Source organism: Eptesicus fuscus, chromosome 12 (genome assembly GCF_027574615.1).
Source record: "Eptesicus fuscus isolate TK198812 chromosome 12, DD_ASM_mEF_20220401, whole genome shotgun sequence".
Lineage (NCBI taxonomy): Eukaryota > Metazoa > Chordata > Mammalia > Chiroptera > Vespertilionidae > Eptesicus > Eptesicus fuscus.
This window is the reverse complement of record NC_072484.1, coordinates 66010756-66034851: the sequence shown is the minus strand read 5'-3', so window position 1 is coordinate 66034851 and position 24096 is coordinate 66010756. Positions and strand designations below refer to the sequence as shown.

Sequence of the window (24096 nt, the reverse complement as noted above, 5' to 3'; positions counted from 1 at the left end):
GCATCCCCGGTGTACTTTCACCCAGGCCACTTAGGGGGCACAGGAAGGTTGGCTCTGCCCACTGACCTCAGCTTAATGCAACCGCCACCTTGATACAGGGAGACCAGGAAACAACAAGCTGCAGACATGGAGGTTTCCCCTTCATATAAAAGTCTTTAATAAAAATAGCTCTCAAGTGGCCTAATATATGGTGATGGAAGATTGACTTCGGTTTGTGGGTACGCAGTGCAACATATAGATCTTGTATCATAGGCATCTATACCTGAAACCTATATGATTCTATTAACCAATGTCACCCCAATAAATTTAATTTAAAAAAATAAATTTTAATAAAAAAAATAGCTCTCTACAGAACCAGTCATAAAACAGAAATAGCAAATTCAATTTCCTGCCACCTGGGCAGGGGGGAATGAGGCAAGCTGAGCAGGCCACAGAAAACTATGCCAGGCCCAAAAGGTACAGCTCTGGCTGGCTACTGACACATGGGATGTGGGCTCAGGATTGACACATTTCATTTTTCAAGAGGAGTTACAAATAATGTCTTGTTAGGAAAAACTTCATTTTTTAAATGCTGGTCACTAAATGATCACCCTCCCCACCAAATGGCAGTTAAAGGTTAAATAAAACACTTATTTAGGCAGCCAGTTAGCAGCCTGTTTTACACATTCAATATAAAAATAAGTGGGTTCATACAGTAGCAAAACATTTGTATAAAGGTGACAGCTAAACTGATAGGCAGCCTGCAAGGGAGGGATGGGACAGACTCCTCCCCTGAGACCAATAGCTGAGGTAAGAAAAGGTAAAGAATGAATGGTAAGAAGTAGCAGGAAGCCTTGCCGCACTAGCCTGCCAGTCTGCAGTCCCAGGGCAGCAGAGCCCTGTAGGTTAATGCAAGGACCAGCTGGGGCTGAAGAGCTCCCAACAGGTTTCCAGACCCCAGGGAGCACCCTCACTCAGCCCTAATATCCCATGAGTCTTTTGGCCTCTTCGCTCTGGGCCTGCAGGGTCTCACTTGCATACTTCTGGAGGAGTTCCATCTTCTTCCTTCGCACAAGTGCCTCCTCGATCTGTGAATAAGAAGAGTAAAAGACTCATGCAACACTCTTCAGTGAGGCCCTCTGTGTCCTGCCGGACCCCGCCAGGAGGGAGTCCCTGTGGAGGAGGCCATTGAGGAGCTCAATACCCAGAGTGTCTTGAAGGTCCCTTTCTTTCCCACTGGAAGCATGTGAACAATAGAATGTTTATCAATTTCCTCTAAAGCAGATAAAATCCTGCCTTCTCTAGATCCCACCCGCTATTGTAAGCACAGCGACCAGTGTCCTGTGGCCAGGAGTCAGAGCTGCTCATATGGACAGATGGGAAAAGAACCCAGTGAAGCACTCAATGGAGTCTCCTTTAGAGGCGAGGCCCCTGGCACTTGGGAAACTACACCTCCAACGCAGCTCACCCTACCTCTTGCTGTGATGGCACAGGGACATGGGCGATGAACTTCTGCTGCTCGTCTTCACCTCCTTTCTCCTGGTTGCCTTCCTCATCAGACTACAAACAGAGAACAACCAAGAGTCCGTGAGTAGGAGACCATGAAATAAATATTGGCAGTGCTATAAAATGCACTACTCTGCAGCTGTTTAAAAGGGGGGGGGGGGGGGGCAGGATTAGGAAAGTCTGTACTCATACAGAAACACAGCCAGGACATGATCTATCTATAAAAAACCCTAAGCAACCGGTCGACCTGTCGCTATGACACACACTGATCACACACTGGTGGTCAGTGCGCTTCCATAGCAGGAGCACCGCTCAGCTGACTGACGGGTGCCAGACACTGGGCTCACAGCTGGAGAGCGCAGCAGTGCTACGGAGTGGCTGCAGCAGGCACAGCGGGGCTGGGATGAGCAGGAGCAGCGCGCCGCCCAGCCCAGGCTCGGGCTCCTCCTCCCCAGCCACCTGCCACTTCGAGCACTACTACATCCCTCAGGGGATGTCGGACTGCCAGTTTCAGGTGGAAACCAGCAGTATGACAACCCCCAAGGGGTCCCTGATTGCGAGAGGGCACAGGCCTGGCTGAGGGACCCCACCGATGCACGAATCCACAAAACATTGTGTATATTATGCTAACTTTTGCATTAGGAAAGAAAATAAGAATAGAAACTAGTGACAGCAGCAAGAACTAGGTAGATGGAGGGCAGAGTTGCAAAAGACAATCTTTGTTGACTATCTTTATATGCTGTTTTGTTCTTGACCTTTGTAAATTTATTATCTATTTAAAAAAAATTAAATTTAAAGTCCGGTCAATATGACAGTGTAGGTAAATGCTGTATTGTCCTCCTCCCACCACATCAAAATTACAACTAAATTATAGACTGTCATGAGAACCACCTGGAGACCAACTGAACTAGAAGTCCTATAACTAAGCTATATAGAAGTCATCATGTCAAGACAGGTAGGAGGGATAGAGACTCTGAACCGGCAGGTCTCATACCCACAGTGTGGCAATTAAGAATCTAGAGAGCCCTAGTTGGTTTGGCTCAGTGGATAGAGCATCGGCCTGCAGACTGAACGGACCCCAGTTCAATTCCAGTCAAGGGCACATGCCCGGATTGTGAGCTCAACCCCCAGTAGGGAGCATGCAGGAGGCAGCCGATCAATGATTCTCTCTCATCATTGATGTTTCTATCTTTCCCTCTCCCTTTCTCTCTGAAATCAATAAAAATATATTTAAAAAAAAAAAAAAAAAAGGCCCTGACCGGTTTGGCTCAGTGGATAGAGTGTTGGCCTGCGGACTGGGGGGTCCCGGGTTCGATTCCGGTCAGGGGCATGTGCCTTGGTTGCGGGCACATCCCCAGTGGGGGGTGTGCAGGAGGTGGCTGGTCAATGTTTCTCTCTCGTTGATGTTTCTGACTCTCTATCCCTCTCCCTTCCTCTCTGTAAAAAAATCAATAAAATATACTTGAAAAAAAAAAAAAACTGAAAAGAATCCAAATATTAAAAAAATAATAATAATAATCAAGAGAGATAGCTCCAGTGAGGAACAAGGGGCCCCACCCCCATACCAGGCTTCCCAACCCAGAGCACCGGTGCCATGAAGAGGAATCCCCATAACATTTGGCTGTGGAAACAAGCAGAGAATGCATCCAAGTGAGACGGAGTAATGCTGGAGACCGAGGCACTCCTCTTGAGGGGCCCGGAAATGGACTTACTCACAAACTCACTCACTCTGGGCTCCAGCACTGTGGCAACAGCTTGAAAAGTGCAAGATACATATGGGGAGGAACTAAACTGACAAGCTTCAGGACAAGCACTGGAGGGGCAGGAGTCGGGGCAGTTCTCTCCGGGACAGAAATGTTGGCAGGCAGCATTGTTTCCTTGTTGAGCCCTCCTCCCATCCAGCCTGGCTAACCTGGTTCTCCCCACCCTGATGATTCCCTGAGATCCCGCCACACTCAACTCAATCACCCGGCCTGAGCCTCTTCTAGCAGCTGTTCCACATAAACACTTTCTTAAAGTCACTGAAAGATGCATAAACCCCAAACAAGCAGCGGCTGCCTCAGCATGCCTTGTATCTCCTGGTAAGTAGCCCCAGACTGAGTATATGCAGCAACTAGTCTCAACAACTTGCACCATAACTCCCATCAGGAGTCCCCAAGGCTAGCATAAGTGGCGGCCAGTCACAGCTTGAAATGTAGCTTCAAATAAGTAGCCATAAGCCTAGCACAACTGGCAGCTGGCCTCAGCTCATATCACAGTGTCCAGCAAAGGGTCCAAAGCCCAACATTAGGGGCATTGGCCTTGGTTCACAGCACATCTCTCCCATTGCCTTCAAGCAGCCACAACTGCAGATCACTTTGTAGCTCCTACCAGGAGGCCCCAAGCAAGGCAAAAAGCAGTGGCTAAACTTGACCTGCACCGACACCCTTCCCAAAAGGTCCAGGCTTCACAACTCAGAGCAGAAGGTAAGTGAGCGCCAGGGGGATCCTCACTGCCCACCAATACCTCCTCCTCAGTGACAGCATAGATGTTGATTTCTTCCTCCTCTTCCTCCTCCTCTTCCTTTTCTCCTCTTGCCAGCCGAGCCTCTCTCTCTGCTTTCCACTTTTCCACTAATTGGGCTCTGACTGAAGACAAGAGACAGCAGGTGTTACTTTGGTTTCTAAATAAGCTTTAAACATCATGTAGGGCAAAGCCAAGATGTTCCCCCAGAAAAGGGTCACCCTTCATTCTGCCCTGGTGGGAGGGAATCAGATGTGAGGGGCAGTCTGGTCTCACACAGCTCTGACTTAAGTCACTACAAGGCAGCTTTTTAGGGAACATCCTCAAATCCTCCCCAGTTCACCAACCTTGGTGGCTTCCTGACATGCCCATGTGAAAAGAGACGCTGTCATACAGCATGTTGGCAAAGGGCTCCAACTCCTGACTACCTGCTTCTAAAGCCCTAGTTCAGTGCACCTCCTAGGGAGTAGCACTTCCTCTTCACAGACTTGTCATGAGGCTTCAAAAGAATGTCCATAAAAGGCTCAGCATGTTGCTTGTCTTGGAGGAAGCTCTCAGAAAGGGAGACCCATTTTGCTCTACACTGATATCCCGTTACTTGTGTTTAAAGCAGATCTAAATCTCCTTAAGTGGGCAATACTTCATGTTTTCAAGAAAGGCTAGTCTGGGAAGGAATCCTGTGGACAGGGAGCAGATGAGATGACGCTCTGTAGCTTCTCCAACATGCTCCTTCTGGCCCAACACCATGCTAACTGCCTCAGAGTTACTGGGAATTAGGGCATTAGCAGATCATTTCCTCTGAAGATCATTAGCAACAAAGAAAACTCCCTCTGGCATAATGCACTATCGAAAAACTCAGTTTCAAAAGAGAGAAAGAAACCAGATGCCAAATATAATGAAACGAAATGCCTGTAGACCTACATTTCTTTTCATATTCCTGTTCCAAAGGCACAATAACACCATCATCTTCATCTAGGTAACCGTAGTATTCAAAATCAATTGCCTTCATGAGCTCAGCACGTGTCTTTCTTGGAGGAGGAAGAGCTAAAAGAAAGAGTACCAACTTAGCTGAATTTCCCATCATTATCACACTCAAGCCTTCTCCCTACACATTGTTACAGAGGCATATAATAGTATGTGTGTTCATGAAAATATGAAAGACACTTCTCTACACTAGTAATTGGATTATATAAAGTGGTACTATCCATCAGTGTTGAAACCTTTGACCCAATTAGTCCATTTAAAAAGAATTTATCCTGCCCTTGCCGGTTTGGCTCATTGGATTAATAAGCATTGGCCCACCCAAGTGGCCCTGGGTCTGGGAGAGGCCAAGCGTCCCTGGGTCCGGGTGAGACCATGCGTCCCTGGATCCGGATGAGGCCTCGTGCGCCTAGGCCCGGGTGAGCCCAAGAGGCCCTGGGTCTGGGAGAGGCCAAGCGTCCCTGGGTCCGGGTGAGACCATGCGTCCCTGGATCCGGATGAGGCCTCGTGCACCTAGGCCCGGGTGAGCCCAAGTGGCCCTGGGTCTGGGAGAGGCCAAGCGTCCCTGGGTCCGGGTGAGACCATGTGTCCCTGGATCCGGGTGAGGCCTCGTGCACCTAGGCCCGGGTGAGCCCAAGTGGCCCTGGGTCTGGGAGAGGCCAAGCGTCCCTGGGTCCGGGTGAGACCATGTGTCCCTGGATCCGGGTGAGGCCTCGTGCACCTAGGCCCGGGTGAGCCCAAGTGGCCCTGGGTCTGGGAGAGGCCAAGCGTCCCTGGGTCCGGGTGAGACCATGTGTCCCTGGATCCGGGTGAGGCCTCGTGCACCTAGGCCCGGGTGAGCCCAAGTGGCCCTGGGTCTGGGAGAGGCCAAGCGTCCCTGGGTCCGGGTGAGACCATGTGTCCCTGGATCCGGGTGAGGCCTCGTGCACCTAGGCCCGGGTGAGCCCAAGTGGCCCTGGGTCTGGGAGAGGCCAAGCATCCCTGGGTCCGGGTGAGACCATGTGTCCCAGGATCCGGGTGAGGCCTCGTGCACCTAGGCCCGGGTGAGCCCAAGTGGCCCTGGGTCTGGGAGAGGCCAAGCGTCCCTGGGTCCGGGTGAGACCATGTGTCCCTGGATCCGGGTGAGGCCTCGTGCACCTAGGCCCGGGTGAGCCCAAGTGGCCCTGGGTCTGGGAGAGGCCAAGCGTCCCTGGGTCCGGGTGAGACCATGTGTCCCTGGATCCGGGTGAGGCCTCGTGCACCTAGGCCCGGGTGAGCCCAAGTGGCCCTGGGTCTGGGAGAGGCCAAGCGTCCCTGGGTCCGGGTGAGACCATGTGTCCCTGGATCCGGGTGAGGCCTCGTGCACCTAGGCCCGGGTGAGCCCAAGAGGCCCTGGGTCTGGGAGAGGCCAAGCGTCCCTGGGTCCGGGTGAGACCATGTGTCCCTGGATCCGGATGAGGCCTCGTGCACCTAGGCCCGGGTGAGCCCAAGTGGCCCTGGGTCTGGGAGAGGCCAAGTGTCCCTGGGTCCGGGAGAGACCATGTGTCCCTGGATCCAGGTGAGGCCTTGTGCAACTAAGCCCGGGTGAGGCCACGTGCCCCTGGGTCTGGGAGAGGCCAAGTGTCCTTGGGTACGGGTGAAGCCAGATCCTGGGTCCGGGTGAGGCCGTGCGCCCCTGGATCCATCCGGGTGAGGCTGGGTCCCAGGCCCGGGTGAGACCACGCGCCCCTTGGATATGGGTGAGGCCACGTGCCCCTTAGTCCAGGTGACGCCGTCCCCCTGGGATCGGCCGAGACCAAACCAGAGGGAGTCAGACCTCCATTACCACCATTTGTCCACCATCCAGAGCTGAGGGGTCAGTGCTGACATGTACACATAAGGAACTACTGGACATCGAAATTGGGTCTCAAAAGAACTGTTGGTCCAGGGGGAAGCTCGCTACAGATTGATTCATTTGCCTGTCAGCATAAATATTATTGCTCGTCTCACATTCACTTCTTATTAGTATATATCTAGTGACATTTGATCTCGTTCATCTAGAGGAAATGATGAACAACATAGACTGAGGAACAAGAACAGAACCAGAAGCAAGGAGGCATCGATCGGACTATCGGGCCTCAGAGGGAGGATACGGGAGGGTAGGGGGAGGGTGGGGGGAGGGGGAGAGTTCAACCAAAGGACCTGTATGCATGCATATAAGCCTATCCAACGGTTAAGTTCAACAGGGGATTGGGGCATGCGTGGGGAGAGGGGTGGGATGGGAATGGGGGGATGAGGACAAATATGTGACACCTTAATCAATAAAGAAATTAAAAAAAAAAAAAAAAAAAAAAAAATAAGCATTGGCCCATGGACCAAAGAGCCACGGGTTCGATTCCAGAGTGAAACAATGGGACAAAGTTCACTGCTGTCTTATTAAGAAATTGCCAAAGCCACCCCAATCTTTAGGAACTACCAACCAGATGAGTCATCAGCCATAAACATCAAAGAAAGACCCTCCATCAGCAAAAAGATGATTACTTACTAAAGGGTCAGGTGATGGTTAACATTTTTTAGCAATAAAATATTTTAAAATTAAGGTGTGTACATTATTTGTTAGCATAATGCTATTACTGCAAACTTAATAGACTACAGTATAGTGTAAACAACTTTATATACACTGGGAAACCAATATATTCATAACTCTCTTTACTGTGATATTTGCTTTATTGCTGTCGTCTGGAACTGAACCTGTAATAGCTCCAAAGTATGCCTGTGCACGAAAACTCCAGACCAGTGGTTTCCATTTTGAAAGGCCAAGGTTTGACGGAAGTTTCCCAGGGCCATGGAGGAAAGGACAGGAGAAATAAGGGTGCCTTCAGTGATACGAACAGCAATTAAGGCTTAATAAAAATAAAATAAAATAAATAAGGGTGCCTGACTTGGACTGACACAGAGCAGCTTGACTTTTCTCTATCTTTACCTATTGTGGTTAGGCCCAAGGTTTTACTTGTCATCTGTTGTTGTTTTTTCAAATAATAGGTAAGTAAAATATGAATCCAATTCAATTAAAATCCTGCCCCAATAATTTTGGGAAATTTCAAAGAGAGGAACTCCTCATTCAGATTAAAAGACTACTATGTGCAAAGAGTGTGGAATTTGGCACTAGTCATTTCTAGGTACTTTTCAGCCCCAATTGTGTATCCTGGGCCTGTGACTTCATTTCCTAGTGCTTAATGGTTCTTGTTTAAAACCTAGGAACACTAATTCTGATACTACAGGGTTGTTGTGCAGCTAAGAAGTAATACAGGAGAAGCACCCAGCACATAGCATGTCTACTGTTATGATGATTACCAATAAATTCAAGGCTAGTATTTTTGGTTCTCTGAGTGGCTTCAGAAAGTGGCAAAAAGGGAGCCAAGGAGAAAGTGGTTGATCTGTTTTCTAAGAAAGATTGGTATGATGTGAAAGCACCAGTTATGTTCAATGTAAGAAATATTAGAAAAACACTAGTCACAAGGACTCAAGAAACCCAAATTGCACCTGATGGTCTTAAGGGTCGTATTTTTGAAGTGAGCCTAACTTATCTGACAATGATGGAGTTGTATTTAGAAAATTCAAGCTAATTACTGAGGATACTCAGGGCAAAAACTGCCCAATTTTCATGACACAGATCTTAATCTGTGACAAAATGTGTTTCATATTAAAAAAATAGTAGCCCATGATTAAAGCTCATGTTGATATCAAGACTACCGATAGTTATTTAATTCATCTATTCTGTTGGTTTTACTAAAAACAAAACAAAACACAGCAATCAGGTTCGAAAGACTTCTTAGACTCAGTATCACCAGTCTGCCAAATCTGGAAAATGATGAAAATCATGACCCAGGAGGTGCAAATGACCCGAAGGAAGTAGTCAATAAACTGATCCCAGAAAGCATTGGAAAAGACATAGAAAAGTCTTGCAATCTATTTGTCTGCTCCATGATGTCTTTGTTAGAAAAGTAAAAATGCTGAAGAAGCCCAAGTTTGAATTGGGAAAACTCATGAAGCTTCATGGTGAAGATAGCAGTTCTGGCAAAGCCACTAGGGATGAGACAGGTACTGAAAGTTAAGTGACCTAATGGATATGAGCCCCCAGTCCAAGAATCTGCTTAAAATTCAAACTTACTTCAATGGTGACAAATAAAAGTCTATTTGTAATGTTTAAAAAAAATGTTGAGGCCAAAACCCACACAAACATTAATTACTTACGTTCTTTTTCAAATAGCTCTCTAACACCAGGCAAATCTTTTGCTGCTCCAAAGTATTTGTAACCTCGATTTCCTGGGACTTCTTTGCCTTCATGATCCAGCATTTTAGGGCCAACTTTCTTAATGGCAAAGGAAAAGAGAAAATATTTATGTACACAAAAAAAATATGTAAGTACCTTTTTATCCTTTAAAAACCCATCTAAATACCTAAAAGTTGGTTGAGTGTCCTTCCATATACTGAAACATGGTGGGTTCAATTCCTGGTCAGGGCACAAACCCAGGTTGTGGGTTCGGTCCCTGGTCAGGCCAGGTACAGGAGGCAACCAAATATTATTTCTTTCTCACATGGATACTTCTTTCTCTCTTTCCCTGCCTCCTTCCTCTCTCTAAATAAAAAAATATGTTTATATAAAAGCCTAAGTGACCGGAGGGCCGGATGACTGGCCAGTAGCTCTGATGTGCACTGATGACCAGGGGGCAGATGCTCAATGCAAGAGCTGCCCCCTGGTGGTCAGTGTGCTCCTACAGCAGGAGCACCACTCACCTGACAGATGAGCACCAGACACCGGGCTCACTGCTGGCAAGCACAGCTGTGGCAGCGCAAGCCTCTCCCAGGGACACTCACTCTGTGCGCTCAAGCAGGTGCAGTGGGGCCGGGACAAAAGGGAGCGGTGAGGCGCCCAGTCTGGGCTCGGGCTCCTCCCTGGCCACCTGCTGCTTCCCGTACTACTTCATCCCATGCGGGATCGATGCAGACAGCGGGCTGGAGCCCGATGAGCTAGCGGGTAAGGCAGGACTGCTGTCGCATGGAGGTCCACTGATCCCCGCAGGCCAGGCCGAGGGACCCCACCGGTGCACGAAATTCGTGCAAGAGTAGGCCTTCCTTCCCCCAGATGCTGGCACCAGCTTCTTTCTGGCACCCAGGACCCGGGCTTCCCTCACAGACCCGGCTTCGTCTGGAAGGACGTCTGGTCTGACGTCTGGTCTAATTAGCACATTATGCTTTTATTATTATAGATATCCTCAGATGACGATCAAAGAAAAAAAGCAGGATTACAAAAAAAGGAAATATTCAAGTATTGCACAGATAACTAAATGCTGTTCTGCTTCTTTATACTTTTCTGAACTTGATGACAATGTATTTTCTTTTTTTATTGTGGAAAAATACATATATAAAATTTACCATTGCCCTGGTCAGTGTGGCTCAATTGGTTGTAGCATTATCCCGTGGACAGAAAGGTTAGCATTTTAATTCCCAGTGGGGGCACATATGGGAACTGATCAATGTGATCCTCTCTCATACATCAATGTTTCTTTCTCTCTCTCACCCCTTCTTCTCCCCACCTTCACATATCCTTAGGTGAGGAAAAAATAATTTACCATCTTAAACATTCTTATGCGTACATAAAAATGATACTCTAACCTCGGTGGCAGAGTCGGCTGCCACCCGCCACGCTGGGGCTCAGCATGAATGACAAGAGAGAATCACTGATCAGCTGCCTCCTGCACTCCCTGCACTGGGGATTGAGCCCACAACCTGGGCACGTGCCCTGACCGGGAATAGAACCATGACCTGGTTCATGGGTCGACGCTCAAACACTGAGCCACGCCAGTTGGGCAGGGCCAAGGTCATTTTAAAAAAGGCCCAGAGAAATCAAGGGGCTTACTCAGGAACATCTGACTGGTATATGTAGATATCCTATCTGATCTGAGCCATGTTCTGTGGAGTCTTTAAAAATTATCCCACCTGCCCTGACTGGTTTGGCTCAGTGGATGGAGCGTCGGCCTGCGGACTCAAGGGTCCCAGATTCGATTCCGGTCAGGGGCATGTACCTTGGTTGCAGGCACATCCCCAGTGGGAGGTGTGCAGGAGGCAGCTGATCGATGTTTCTAACTCTCTATCCCTCTCCCTTCCTATCTGTAAAAAAATCAATAAAATATATTTTTAAAAAAATTATCCAACCTATCCTTTTCATAGGTTTCCTGTCCACAAGCAACAGGTACCTTTTTAAAATATATATATATTTATATACAAAATATATATATATATTTTTTTTTTAATTGATTTCAGAGAGGAAGGGAGAGGGAGAGAGATAGAAACATCACTGATGAGATAATCATTGATCGGCTACCTCCTGCACTCCCCCTAATGGGGATCGAGCCCACAACCCACACATGTGCCCTTGACCAGAATAGAACCAGGGACCCTTCAGTCCATAGGCCGATGCTCTGCCCACTGAGCCAAACCGGCTAGGGCCCACAGGCAGTTTTTCAAGCCTTCTTTCATGTCTTGAGTGCTTACCCTCTAGCAGGCACAGGCTGGGAGCTGCAGGCTCCTAGACAGGCCCTATCCAGCCTGCCCCAAATCTCACAAGCTCATCCCAAACAGCCACAGGGGCTGTTGCTTACTTACTACATAATCAGGACCACCCAGCTCCTTTATCCGGACCTCCCAGTGTCCTTTCTCTCTTAGCAGTTTGTTAATTTCATCATTCAGGTCACGAATTCGGAATTCACCTAAACCAGCTAGAAAACAAAAACATTCATATCATATCTCAAAACACCACTCAGTGTCATGCCCATAAAAATAATGCCACAACGATACAGTCATATTAGGGGACTTTAACACCCCACTGACATAACTGGATAGATCTTCCAAACAAAAAATCAACAAGTAAACAATGTCTTTAAACAACACTCTAGATCAGATGTATTTAATTGATATTTACAGAACATTTCATCCCAAAGCTGCAGAATATACATTCTCCTCAAGTGCACATGGAACATTCTCAAAACAGACCACATGTTAGAACACAAAATAAGTCTTTATAAGTTTAAGAAGACTGAAATCATATCAAGCATCTTTTCAGATCACAATGGTATGAAAACAGAAATCAAAAACAAAAGCACTAAAAAATATTCAAATTCATGGAGGCTAAATAGCATGTTATTAAATGATGAATGCGTTACCAATGAGATAAAAAAAAGAAATCAGACAAGAAGAAAAAGTCATCCAAATTGTAAAGAAGGAAGTAAAACTGTCATTCCTCGCAGATGTCAGGATATTGTACATAGAAAACCCAAAATACTCCACCAAAAAATACTAGATTTAATAAATGAATTTGGCAAAGTAGCAGGATACAAAATTAACATCTAGAAATCAATAGCATTTTTATGCACCAGTAATGAACTCTCCAAAAGAGAAATTAAAAAGATAACCCCATTGACCACTGCAACAAAAAAATAAGATACCTAAGAATAAACTTAACCAAGGAGGTAAAACACCTGTACTCGAAAAACAGGACATTGAAAAAAGAAATAAAGGAAAAAACAAATAAATGGAAGCATATACCGTGTCCATGGATTGGAAGAATTAGCATAATTAAAATATCCATACAACACAAAGCAATCTATAGCTTCAACACAATCCCTTTTAAAATACCAAAGACAGCCCTAGCCGGTTTGGCTCAGTGGATAGAGCGTCAATCTGCAGACCAGAGGGTCCCAAGTTTGATTCCGGTCATGGGCACGTACCTTGGTTGCAGGCTCCTCCCCGGCCCGGGACCCTGGGTTGGGGTGCATGCAAGAGGCAACCAATCAATGTGTTTCTCTCACATTGATCTCTGTCTTTTCCTTTCTCATCCACTTTCTCTAAAAGATCACTGGGCCCTAGCTGGTTTGGCTCAGTGGATAGAGAGTTGGCCTGTGGACCAAAGGGTCCCAGGTTCGATTCAGGTCAAGAGCACATACCTTGGTTGCAGGCTCCTCCCCGGCCCGGGCCCTGGTCAGGGCTCGTGCAGGAGGCAACCAATCGATGTGTCTCTCTCACATTGATGTTTCTCTCTGTCTTTCCCTCTCTCTTCCACTCTCCCTAAAAAATCAATGGAAAAATATCCTCTGGTGAGGATTAATTGAAAAAAAAAAAGAGAGAGAACAAAGCGTCATTAAAAAATAATAATTAAAAAAAAGATAACTCGAAAAATATCCTCGGGTGAGAATTAACTATATATATATATATCAGTAAAAGCCCAGTGACCGGAACGACCGGTCAGTCACTATGATGCGCACTGCAGCAGCCAAGAGGCCTGATCAGGGCCCCATCGGCCCCCCTCCAACCACCCGTGACCCCTCCCCCCCACCAGCCAGCCCAATTGGCCCCCATCGGATTCATGCACCGGGCCTCTAGTAAATAAATAAATAAATAAATAAAAATACCAAAGGCATATTTCACAGATCTAGAACAAATACTCTCTTTCTCTATCCCCTCCTCTCTCTCTCTGGAATCAATCAATAAATCAATAAAAAGGTAGAACAGTGTGTCGAAGTCCCCAAGTCTAATTGTGTATTTTAAAATCAAGCTCTTTAAGTAGACAGACTAACTTACCATTCTGAATTTGAGCCACTTTTTTAGAGATCTCTCCAATGATCTGTGGGAAAAAAAAAAAAAAAAAAGCCAGTAAATTCTTATGACTTTGAATATGTCTAAAAGCACAGGAAAATATAATTAAAAACTGATTATTAAAAAACTTAGAATTTTGGTTTAAGAGTCATTTAGATAATAAGCAATTTGAGACTTGTTACTTCTAAGATCATATTCTGAATGTACCTGTCGTCTCCACTTCTCAGCTTTGGGCAATTCAGTACATTCTGAGGCAAGGAAGGGTCTTCGTTCCTAAAAGGAAGCAAATTATACATGTTGCCACTATATTGTATGAAGTTACAAGCTTCATTCACCATTCAACTGATTCAGGCCTGAAATCTAAGATGTCTAATGATTTAAACACATCTGAAGTTCCAATTGCAGATCTTCATCAAGCCTTAAACACACTTTACAGTCTCTATTTAGGAAACAACTATAAGCAAAAACATTCATTGCATTGTATTGTACTTAATACAGTAAGCCAATGGAAACAACTTAAAAGTCCAATAATAGCCTGGCCAGCGTGGCTCAGTAGTTGAGCCTTGGCCCGTGAACCAGGAAGTCACGGTTCGATTCCCAGTCAGGGCACATGCCCAAGTTGCAGGCTTGATCCCCAGTGTGGGGTGTGTAGGAGACAGCTGATCAATGATTCTCTCTCATCATTGATGTTTCTATCTCTCTCTCCCTTCCTCTCTGAAATCAAAAAAATATATTTTTAAAAATTGTGGTACAGATATACAATGGAATATTACTCAACCATAAAGAAGAACGCAAAAAAAAAAAGAAGAACGCCCTTGGCCAGTGTGGCTCAGTTGGTCAAGCATTGTCAGGTCCACCGAAAAGGTCGCCAGTTCGATTCCCAGTCAGGGTACATGTCTAGGTTTCAGGCTCAATCCCCCGTTGGGGTGCATGTGGAAAGCAGCTGATAGATGTTTCTCTCTCACATTAATGTTTCTCTCTCTCTTTCCCTCTCCCTTCCTCTCTCTCTAAAATCAATAAAAATATTTTTTAAAAAATAAATGAAATCTTACCATTTGTGATAGCATAGATGGACCTAGAGGGTATTATGCTATGTAAAATAAGTCAGTCAGCCAAAAGCGGTTTGGCTCAATGGATAGAGCATCGGCCTGCGGACTGAAGGGTCCCAGGTTCGATTCCGGTCAGGGGCATGTACCTTGGTTGCGGGCACATCCCCGGTGGGGAGTGTGCAGGAGGCAGCTGATCGATGTTTCTCTCTCATCGATGTTCCTAACTCTCTATCCCTCTCCCTTCCTCTCTGTAAAAAAATCAATAAAATATATTTTAAAAAATAAAATTAAAAAAAATAAGTCAGTCAGGGAAAGACAAACACCATGTGATTTCACTTATATGTGAAATCTGAAGAACAATATAAATGAACAAACAAAACAGAAAGAGACTCATAAATATAGAGAACAGACTGATGACTGCCAGAAGGGCAAGGGGTAGGTTGGGGGACAGGGGTGAAAAAGGTAAAGGGAGTAAGAAGTACAAATTGGTAGTTACAAAATAGTCATGGGGATGCAGAATAGGGAATATAGTCAATAATACTGTAATAATTATGTATGGTGCCAGGTGAAACTAGAAATATTAGGGGGAACACTTTGTAAAGTATATGATTGTCTAACCACTACGCTGTACACCTGAAACTAATACAAAAAACGAAAGAAAAAAATAAAATAATTCAAAGAATGGTACATTTTATCCCTAACGTGGCTGAGTCTCTGTGAGTTTGAGATCATTTATTGGTTTCAGGTTAGAGCTGTTCCCCACAGCATTTCCACTACCTATTATCCAATATTAGACAGAGCTGGGATAATATCAGAACTCAATTATCACCATACAAAAGAGACAGAAGGACAAGCAGCCAGATCACACTGCCCAGGTACAGAGAGATACACCTGCAATTTAAGTGTATAGATTCATAAGTGTGTCAGCAAGTACAAACAAGGAATAGGAAGATTTGGAGTTTGAAGAGTACTGAGGAGGGAATTTTACCACATTGTTCATATTTACAACTTATGAGGAAAATTTACACCAACCTTCACTTTTCCCTCTTCCAATTGAGCTTGGCGAAATCTTGCTAAGGCCGTCCTACCAGAAAGAGGGAAGACTCCATTAGATCTTGCTCACAGACTCCTATTACCCAAGTTCCTGGATAGGGTAAATCTGCTCATGACCATATTTGACATCATTTGTGTGTGTGTGTATATATATATGTGTGTGTGTGTGTGTGTGTGTGTGTGTGTGTGTGTGTGTGTTATGATTTAGAAACCACAGAGAAGTTATGAGTTTTTATTTTATTTTCACTCCATGTAAGGACTGTGGGAAACTATCAGAGCACTGTGGTGAGCAGCACATCCAGGTGCCCCCGCTGCCACTCTCACAGCCCATGCACCATCCCCAGATGAATGAATGTTCATGTGGTAAAAGTTCTAGGAGCTGTCAGAAAACACCAAATGGGAAAATATGGGAATACTATTTTAAAGTATGTAGAGAAAGAAACATGTACCAAAAGGCTCATATACCAAAAGGACTAAATACCAAAAGAGCTCTGTGGTAATAATTGTTACATAAAATTTACAGACAAAATCAAGTTGATACTTACATGGCCTTTTCTGCATTTCGGGCCTAAAAGGAGAGAGAAGGGAAGAAAAATACCCATTTTTAGAATGACTTGCAACCAGAGGAGCGATGGGCAGCAACAGCTCATCCTGGGCTAACCCCGGAACCTGTCTCCAAGGCTCCTTTTCTCTGACTTCCCAGTAAGCCAAAGCGGCCTAGGCTCATTTCTCTCCTATAACATTTCTAGAGACCCAAAGCAACCCTGCCTAGGCTCTCTCCTATTGCTTCTTCTATCTTAAGCCCTTCCTTGCCCCCAGCTTTAGTAAACATACTCTCAAAATAAAAAAAATATATTATGTGCCACCAGTGTGGCTCAGTGGTTGAGCCTCGAACCATGAACCAAGAGGTCACAAGTTCCATTCCTGGTCAGGACACATACCCAGGTTGCGGGTTCGATCCCCATTAGGGGGCATGCAGGAGGCAGCCGATCAATGGTTCTCTCTTATGAATATTTCCTTCTCTCTATCCCTCTCCCTTCCTCTCTAAAATCAATAAAAACATATTAAAAGGTATCTATTAAAAGATATCCAAATCCTGTGACTTTACCTATGCTGCTCCATCTAAAATCTTTGTCTGCTCCCCAACCCCTTGGATCTGATTTACTCCTAGTCATCCTTCAAAATTTACCTTTGTCATCACTACCCCAGAAAGTTCTTTCATGACCCCCTTCTTCCCAGCTAAACTGCTACCCTTTGTCTGGGTCTACCTACCATGGCACTTTCTATCCAGCATCACAATTGTCTGTTCCCTGGCAATGCAATTTGAGGAAGACTGACTTTTACAAAGTGAGTTTTATGTAAGTATTGTCACATTAGTACCAAGTCAATTATCCCTGAAAAACACAATGTCAAGCAGGAAAGATGTTTTCTGGATATAAGTAGAAAGAATTCTTGCTGAGTCATGTAACTGAATTTTATTCTCGGCTCTTCAACTTACCATCCCTAAGAAGTAGTCTCTCTAAGACTACTTTACAACAGTAGTGTGTACCTCTTATCTCATAGGAATGTCATGATGACTTGATGAGATAAATACATGAAGACATCAGTTATGCAGTTGATAGATACTCAGCAAAAGTGAGCTCACTTAAAACTCCTTTCTGACCCTCCATCTCAATGGACACAGAAACAAACTTGGCAAATGCTTGCGGGACAAATGAGCACAATATCTACTAAGGAATAAAATAGAGGCTCTCGGAGGGGAAGCCCTCCTGCTGAAGGCTGAGGCTGTCTGGGTCTTACAGATTTCATTAAAGCCTATAGTTCCTAAATATTTAATTCAGTGTTTCTCAATGCTTACTTCATGCTTAAAACACCATGCTAGGTGCTAGGAAATTCTGCCATGGTTCTTCCCATGAAATTCACAGGAACGTCCTCCAAAACAATGCATCAATTTTAAGTGATCAGTGATTAGAATATGTATCCAGGGTGATGAACCCACAAATATGAATGTGTGATGGTGACAGTTATATAAAATACCCAACAACTCCGGTAACCATAAATACCCAGGTCCTAGGAGATTCCCAATGCTCGCCCGAGTTCAGAAAGGAAGAGCATCAGGGCAGTACGCAACAGTAAATTTGGAGCATGTCCTCCTACAGAAAGGGCTGCTTCTAGCCAGCGGGTTTCTTTCCTCTTAGGCTCTTGTGCTCATCAATTACAAGGGCTTCCAATATGCCCTTGTGTTGTAATTATTCTATACTATAACCTTACGATGGCATTGAGTGCTTCTTATGGGAGCCTCACTTAATGAAAATACTGTTGTAACCAACACGTATGAGCATCATTTTTGTGCCAGCACTCTCATATTTACCCGTCGTGAGCACTTCTTGAATGAAGCCCACTAACCAGGCCAGACCAGAGATCACGCCCTCATGCAATGACAGTACGACATGCATTCATGCGTTCCTGAACACCTACGACGTGTCAGACACAGTGTTGGACATTAAAGAAGCAATGGTGAAAAGACCCTACCCTCGGAAAGTTTACATCTTGCGGGGAAGCACGGACATAAGTCAAATAACCTAGGAACATAGGGTCACAACCGCAGTGTGACTTGGGGACAAACAATCCGACACCCTGAGTCGGGGCCGGTCCTTGTGCCGCTCTGTTCCTTCGTTTCCCCTATCTGTAATGCAAAGCGCTCCGTCCAGATTAAAACACCATTGGGAGATGGTGGTTCTCGACATTCCAGTTTCCTCCTCCAGATTCTGACAGCTGAAGAGCGGCAAGAAGAGAATTCCCAAGTTACAGCCTAGGAGCCTGAGGCCCGCAGTGATGCCGCCTGAGCGCCTACGATGGTGCCGGGAACCCTCACGGCCCGCCGGCTCGCTCTCCCGCCATCCCGCCCCCCTACTCACCATGGTGCAAGTGAGGGGGGCCGCCCTCGGACCGCGTGGCCAGAGAACTTCCCGGCCTCCGGGGAGGCCAACCCCGACGGGAACTGAAGATTCTAACTGACCGCACCACCGATTTTTCTGTCGGAAGGGAAAAAAAGGGGGGAGGGGGAAAGCACCGGAAATAAGGGACCGGAAGTGAAACTGAGAATCGGCCAGGGAAGGGGGAGGAAAAGCAGACTGGCTACCGTAGGCGGCCTTCCCTGGACTTCTAGACGTCAGCAGCGCGTGCGTAGGAAGAACGGGGCGTTGGCAAAATCGCGCTTGCGCAGGGGCACTGCGACTCCGCCCTGGGCGGCTGGTTTCACTCTCGCGATAACAACTGCGAACTGTCACGCGGTAATTATCGGTACTGCAGGAGCCAGCAGTGCTAGCGCAATTGTCTGAGGTTGTGTGAAGTTATAGTGGCTACTCTAGACTCTCATGCTCTCTTCCTCTTCTCAGTGAATGGACTGAATTCTCACAACCGACTGGGCGGGTTTCAGATTTGCCAAATGTACTAAGAAGCATTCCTCTTTGGTGGCACACAAAGAATCTGGTGACACTATAGAAGTTTGGGGGAAAAAATTATAGCTATGATTTAATATTCTAAGTGCTAGGCCCTTTACTAACAATGTCTCCTGTAATCCATAATGATCCTGCACCGATGGGGAAACTAGAATTTAAAGCTACTTGCTCAGTTCCAAATCTAAGCCAACTGACTGAGCTGAGATACCAGTGAGGTCTGACACTACAGCCCATGTTGTTGGCATGATGCTACACAGCCTCAAAAGGACTACACACAACTACCAATAGACCTTGGAGAAGAAAGTGACAGATAACTTGGCCAGGTTTTAGAAGTTACACACTTTAATTTCCGAGGTATTCTACCGTTGGCTTGCCTTTTTAAACGTTTTAGGGTCCTTTCACTAATTGTTCTCCATGAAGTATACAGTAAACCCTCGAGTTGAAAAATTCTTACTGGGATATCACTGAATTAATTACCTGTCTGTCTGCCACCAAATTATTTTTGCTAAGCTTGGTCACTTAGCGATGTTCTGTGGGGAAGACAAAAGTAGTCAGATTCTAGCCTCTGGTGTGTGGGTCATACTGCAAAGTATCTTCGATGAAAAAATGCAATGCTGGAAACGGAGAACCACAAGAGCAGGGAGAAAAATGACCAGGAAGTATAAGGTCGACTCAGTGGAACTGCCCTGGTCTCCTCAGTCCAATTTAGGAAAATATGTATGTTTTCACAAGTGAAAGAGGAGAAACAGAAATGCGAAAAAGACCAAGTTTGTTCTTTTTAAGAAACTACTCCTAGCACCCTTGCCATCAGATATGTATCAGCTATCTTAGGAGACAGGTTTAATACCACAGCTTGCTGTCAAAATACTTACTAAAAGAGTACAAATAGCAGTTAAATTCCTTGTCAAGGTTTTCAGTGGGGTTGAAAATGGATACATGTGAAGCATTTATGTTTAATGAATGCTCTTTCAATTCTAAGGCAAGCAAAAAAGTATAATTACATGTAAACCACTTGCAATTAAGAGCATAAGCAATAGAGTGAATTGTTCTCAAATTCCAACTGTACCACAAAGGCAACCATTCGATGTATTTTTCTCACATCGATGTTTCTGTTCCTCCCTCTCCCTTCCACTCTCTCTAAAAATCAATGAAAAGAAGTGCCTGGCTAGCTCAGTCGGTAGAGCATGAGACTCTTATAAATCAATGAAAAATATCCTCAGGTGAGGATTAACAAAACAAAAAAAGAGAGACCTGTGAGTGGCTCAGCAAGCTGATCTGAAAACCCAAAGGAAGGGCCAAGATTGGCAACCTACAAGAAAATTTGCCATTTTACCTTTAGCAAGGAAAAAGAACAAAAGCACCAGCTGGGTGTAATCCTCAGATGCAAAATGTCTCCCACAGAAAATGAAGGTTGGCTGGGAGTGTGGGGTGCAGAATAAGAGAGAAAAGCAAGCAAAACACTGAAAGGACTGGTCCACATCAAACCAATAGCCCTAAATCTATAGGGTTTTCCCACTAAGCACCAGGTGTGGTTACTGGAAAGTTGGTGTTAGGGTCACACAAGGCCAAAGGGGTAAAGAATTATAAGTGTACTAGAGGTCTGGTGCACAAATTTGTGTACGGATGGGGTCCCTCAGCCTGGCTGGTGATCGGGCTGATCGGGGCCAGCCAGCAGGTGAGGGACTGCAGGAGGTTGGCTGTAGGAGTGCACTGATCACCAGGGGGCAGCTCCTATGTTGAGCATCTGCCCCCTGGTGGTCACTGCACCGTCATAGCGACCAGTCATGAGTCAACCAGTTTTAAAGGTCACTTAGGCTTTTATATGTATAGATTAGGTCATCTGGAGACCAGATGGGCTGAGCCCCAAAATGGCGCCAGCACCCAGGGACAGGGATTCAGAGATTTTAAAGGACTCTAGGTGGGCTTTTTCTGGGTGGAGAATTAGGGTCCAGATCCTGGGAAGGTCCAGAGGGGAAAGATAATGGTCTTAGCAAATGGAATGTGGTCTTGGCAAGTGGAATGTGGTCTTAGCAAGTGGAATGTGTCTAAGTGAAAGGGAATATCATAGTGGTCTAAAGGTCAGTTCCCAGGGGAGGGAGTACTGATCCAATTATTTGATCAGACCTAACAGAAACAACCCCAATCCCAAGGACATCCCCATAGGACTACATGCACAACTGAAAACCTAAGAAACAAGCTAGGGGAAATATTTGCAACATTCAGGACAATGGGTTGCCATCTCTAATATGGTGAGTTCTTACAAATCAACCGATCAATGATTCTCATCATTGATGTTTCTCTCTCTCCCTCTCCCACTCTGAAAGCAATAAAGAAATTGTTAAAAATGCTTTGCTACATAAGCAAAAATATGCAAACAGCTAAAAGATAGCTTTGCTATGCATATCAAAATTCGATGAAATTTGAGTGCATTTGAGATCCTGCTACCAGGCATATGTCATCAGTTTGGCTCAAATAATAAACTCATAAAAATTCTCTATAGGGGCCCTGCCAGGTAGCTTAGTTGGTTGGAGCATTGTCCCAAAACCTCAAGGTTGTGGGTTTGATCCCATCAGGGCACATACAAGAATCAACCAATGATTGATTGTGGCTCAGTGTTTAGCGTCGACCTGTGAACCAGGTCACATTTCGATTCCCAGTCAGGGCACAGTCCCCAGTAGAGAGCATGCAGGAGGCAGCTGATCAATGATTCTCTTTCATCATTGTTTCTATTTCTCTTTGCTCTCTCTGAAATCAATAAAAAAAAAATTAAGAATCAACCACTGAATGCGTAAGTGGAAAAACAAATTGTTTCTCTCCCCTCCTCTAAAATAAAATTTAAAAGAATTCTCTACAAGTTCATCAATTTATTTGGCATAACACAGGATTCTAAAGAAGCCCACCCAGGACCACCCAATGGACCCAGACCTGATGCAAGGTACCAGCAGGGGCCCATTGTGCCCCACTGGGCTCCTTTTACACATCCAGTGAACTTGGGTTTCTCTTGGAATTCCGGGCCTCCTTGCTTCAAGTAGCAGGGCCATGCCTTTTTTTGAGCTGTTCCTGAAAAGCCGATGGGGTGATGGGTTTTCCAGATCCCTGAACCTGGAGTGGCAGAGATGGGCATCCAGTCGTCCAGTGCAGTAGCGCAGCTGATCCCGATCCCGAAGTCAACAGGAGCCTTGGGAAGGGCAGGGCACCTTGGAATGAGTGCACCCTGAGGGATCCATGCTTTTGGTGCCCATCGCATCTGGGAAGCCCTTACTAGGGTATTCTTAGTGACTGGAGTACACGTAAGGCATGGTTTTTCCTGGAAGTTTGTTCAGACTTTACAGAACTCAAAATTAACATGGGAAATAATTCCCAGAAGCCAGTAAGTCCCATGACTATCTGCCCTTCATTGATACTAAGTTGGCTGAGCCTGGCCAGTGTTGCTCAATGGTTGAGCATCAAACCATGAACCAGGAGGTCACTGTTCAATCCTGGGTCAGGGCACATGCCCAGGTTTTGGGCTCAATCCCCAGTAGGGGAGGTGCAGGAGGCCGCCAGTTGATAATTCTCTCATCATTGATGTTTCTCTCTCGCCCTTCCTCTTTCTGAAATCACTAAACATATTTGAAAAATAGATGGCTGAAATGAGGATTCTTAATACAGCTACATTAATTTTTGCACACCAAATATAGAAAAATGATAAAATAGGCATAATGAATGGAAAACATTTTTAATTGGTCTCTCACACTTTTGAAGAGGATTTAGATACAGATCAACCTATGATGTTGTTTAGGTGTCAACCCAGTTTTTTGAAGTGTTAAAAATTGCTGGTCTTATTTTAAAAGAGGGAAGGTCATTTGGGTCCTGACTTGTCAATGACAAACAAATTGTAAAGGCCTCCAGGGCAAAATTTGAATCCCAGTTCCTTTAGTGTTTTTCTCATGGCTAAAATGTCTGTATCTGCATGTGAGTCCATATATATATATACTAGAGGCCCGTTGCAGGAAGATTCCTGCAATAGGGCTTCCTGCGGCGGTCTCTGCCTGCTTCCCTCCCGCTTCCCGCCCCACCTGCTTCCCCTTGGCCCTGCTTGCTTGCTTCTCCACAGCTTCGCTCCCTTCTGCAGCACTTGGCTTCCTTCTACACTGTCTTGAGTCTTCACTCTGTGCCTGGATATGCAAATTAACCATCTTGGTTGGGTTAAGTTGCATATTTGCTCCTGATTGGCTGGTGGGCATGGCTTGTGGATGTAGCAGAGGTATGGTCAATTTGCATGTTTCTCTTTTATTAGATAGGATATATTGTAAATGTGAGGCACTTTACTACCTCCAAATGGTATTGTTAAAATTTCAAGGCAGCCCTATCTGGTTTGGCTCAATGAATAGAGCGTTGGCCTACAGACTGAAGGGTCCTGGGTTCAATTCTGGTCAAGAGCACATGCCCAGGTTGTGGGCTCAATCCCCAGCAGGGGGTGTGCAGGAGGCAGACAATCAATGATTCTCTCTCATCATTGATGTTTCACTCTCTCCCTTACTCTCTGAAATCAATAAAAATATTTTTTAAAAAAAATTTAAAGGCAAGCAATTTTAAGAATTGGCTATTCTACAATTCTCAGACAGAAATTAATTCAAATGTTTTCCAAGTTCATGCTTTATTTTGCCTGAGCTCTATAAGTCCATAAATAACAGACTTATGTCTATGATAAGTGTTTCTGTAAAATGTCCTAGAAATGTTCTGGCCGTTGTGTCTCAGTGGTTAAGAGCTCAATCTCTGGCCCTTATCTAAGTACACACCAGGCAACCAACCAATTGATATTTCTCTCACACAGATGTTCCTCTCTCCCATTCTAAAAAAAAAAATCAATGGGAAAAAATATCCTTGGGTGAGGATTAACAGAAAGTAAATAAAAATAAATAAAAGTGTAATATTATCCTGGCTGGTTTGTCTCAAGTGGTGGAGCATCAGCC

The 24096-nt window shown here is 45.3% G+C and overlaps 1 protein-coding gene across 1 annotated transcript; it reads right to left on the bottom strand.

Moving 5' to 3' along the window:
* Nucleotides 1-133: 133 nt before the first annotated feature.
* ISY1 (ISY1 splicing factor homolog) lies at nt 134-18850 on the bottom strand. Its single transcript, XM_054723616.1, has 11 exons — nt 18599-18850; nt 16226-16248; nt 15660-15711; nt 13786-13851; nt 13564-13606; nt 11593-11705; nt 9181-9298; nt 4909-5031; nt 3991-4112; nt 1453-1539; nt 134-1067 (listed from the first exon to the last, which is right to left on the bottom strand). The coding sequence occupies exons 1-11, from the start codon at nt 18599-18601 to the stop codon at nt 960-962; spliced, it is 858 nt and encodes a 285-aa protein (XP_054579591.1). The 5' UTR covers nt 18602-18850; the 3' UTR covers nt 134-959.
* Nucleotides 18851-24096: the final 5246 nt, after the last annotated feature.

Coding starts and splice junctions, on each gene's coding strand:
- ISY1 (XM_054723616.1), bottom strand. Junction 4,113..4,908: donor ACAGGAATATGAAAAGAAAT/GTAGGTCTACAG, acceptor TCTTGTCTTCAG/TCAGAGCCCAATTAGTGGAA. Junction 1,540..3,990: donor ATGCTGTCACTGAGGAGGAG/GTATTGGTGGGC, acceptor CTCTGTTTGTAG/TCTGATGAGGAAGGCAACCA.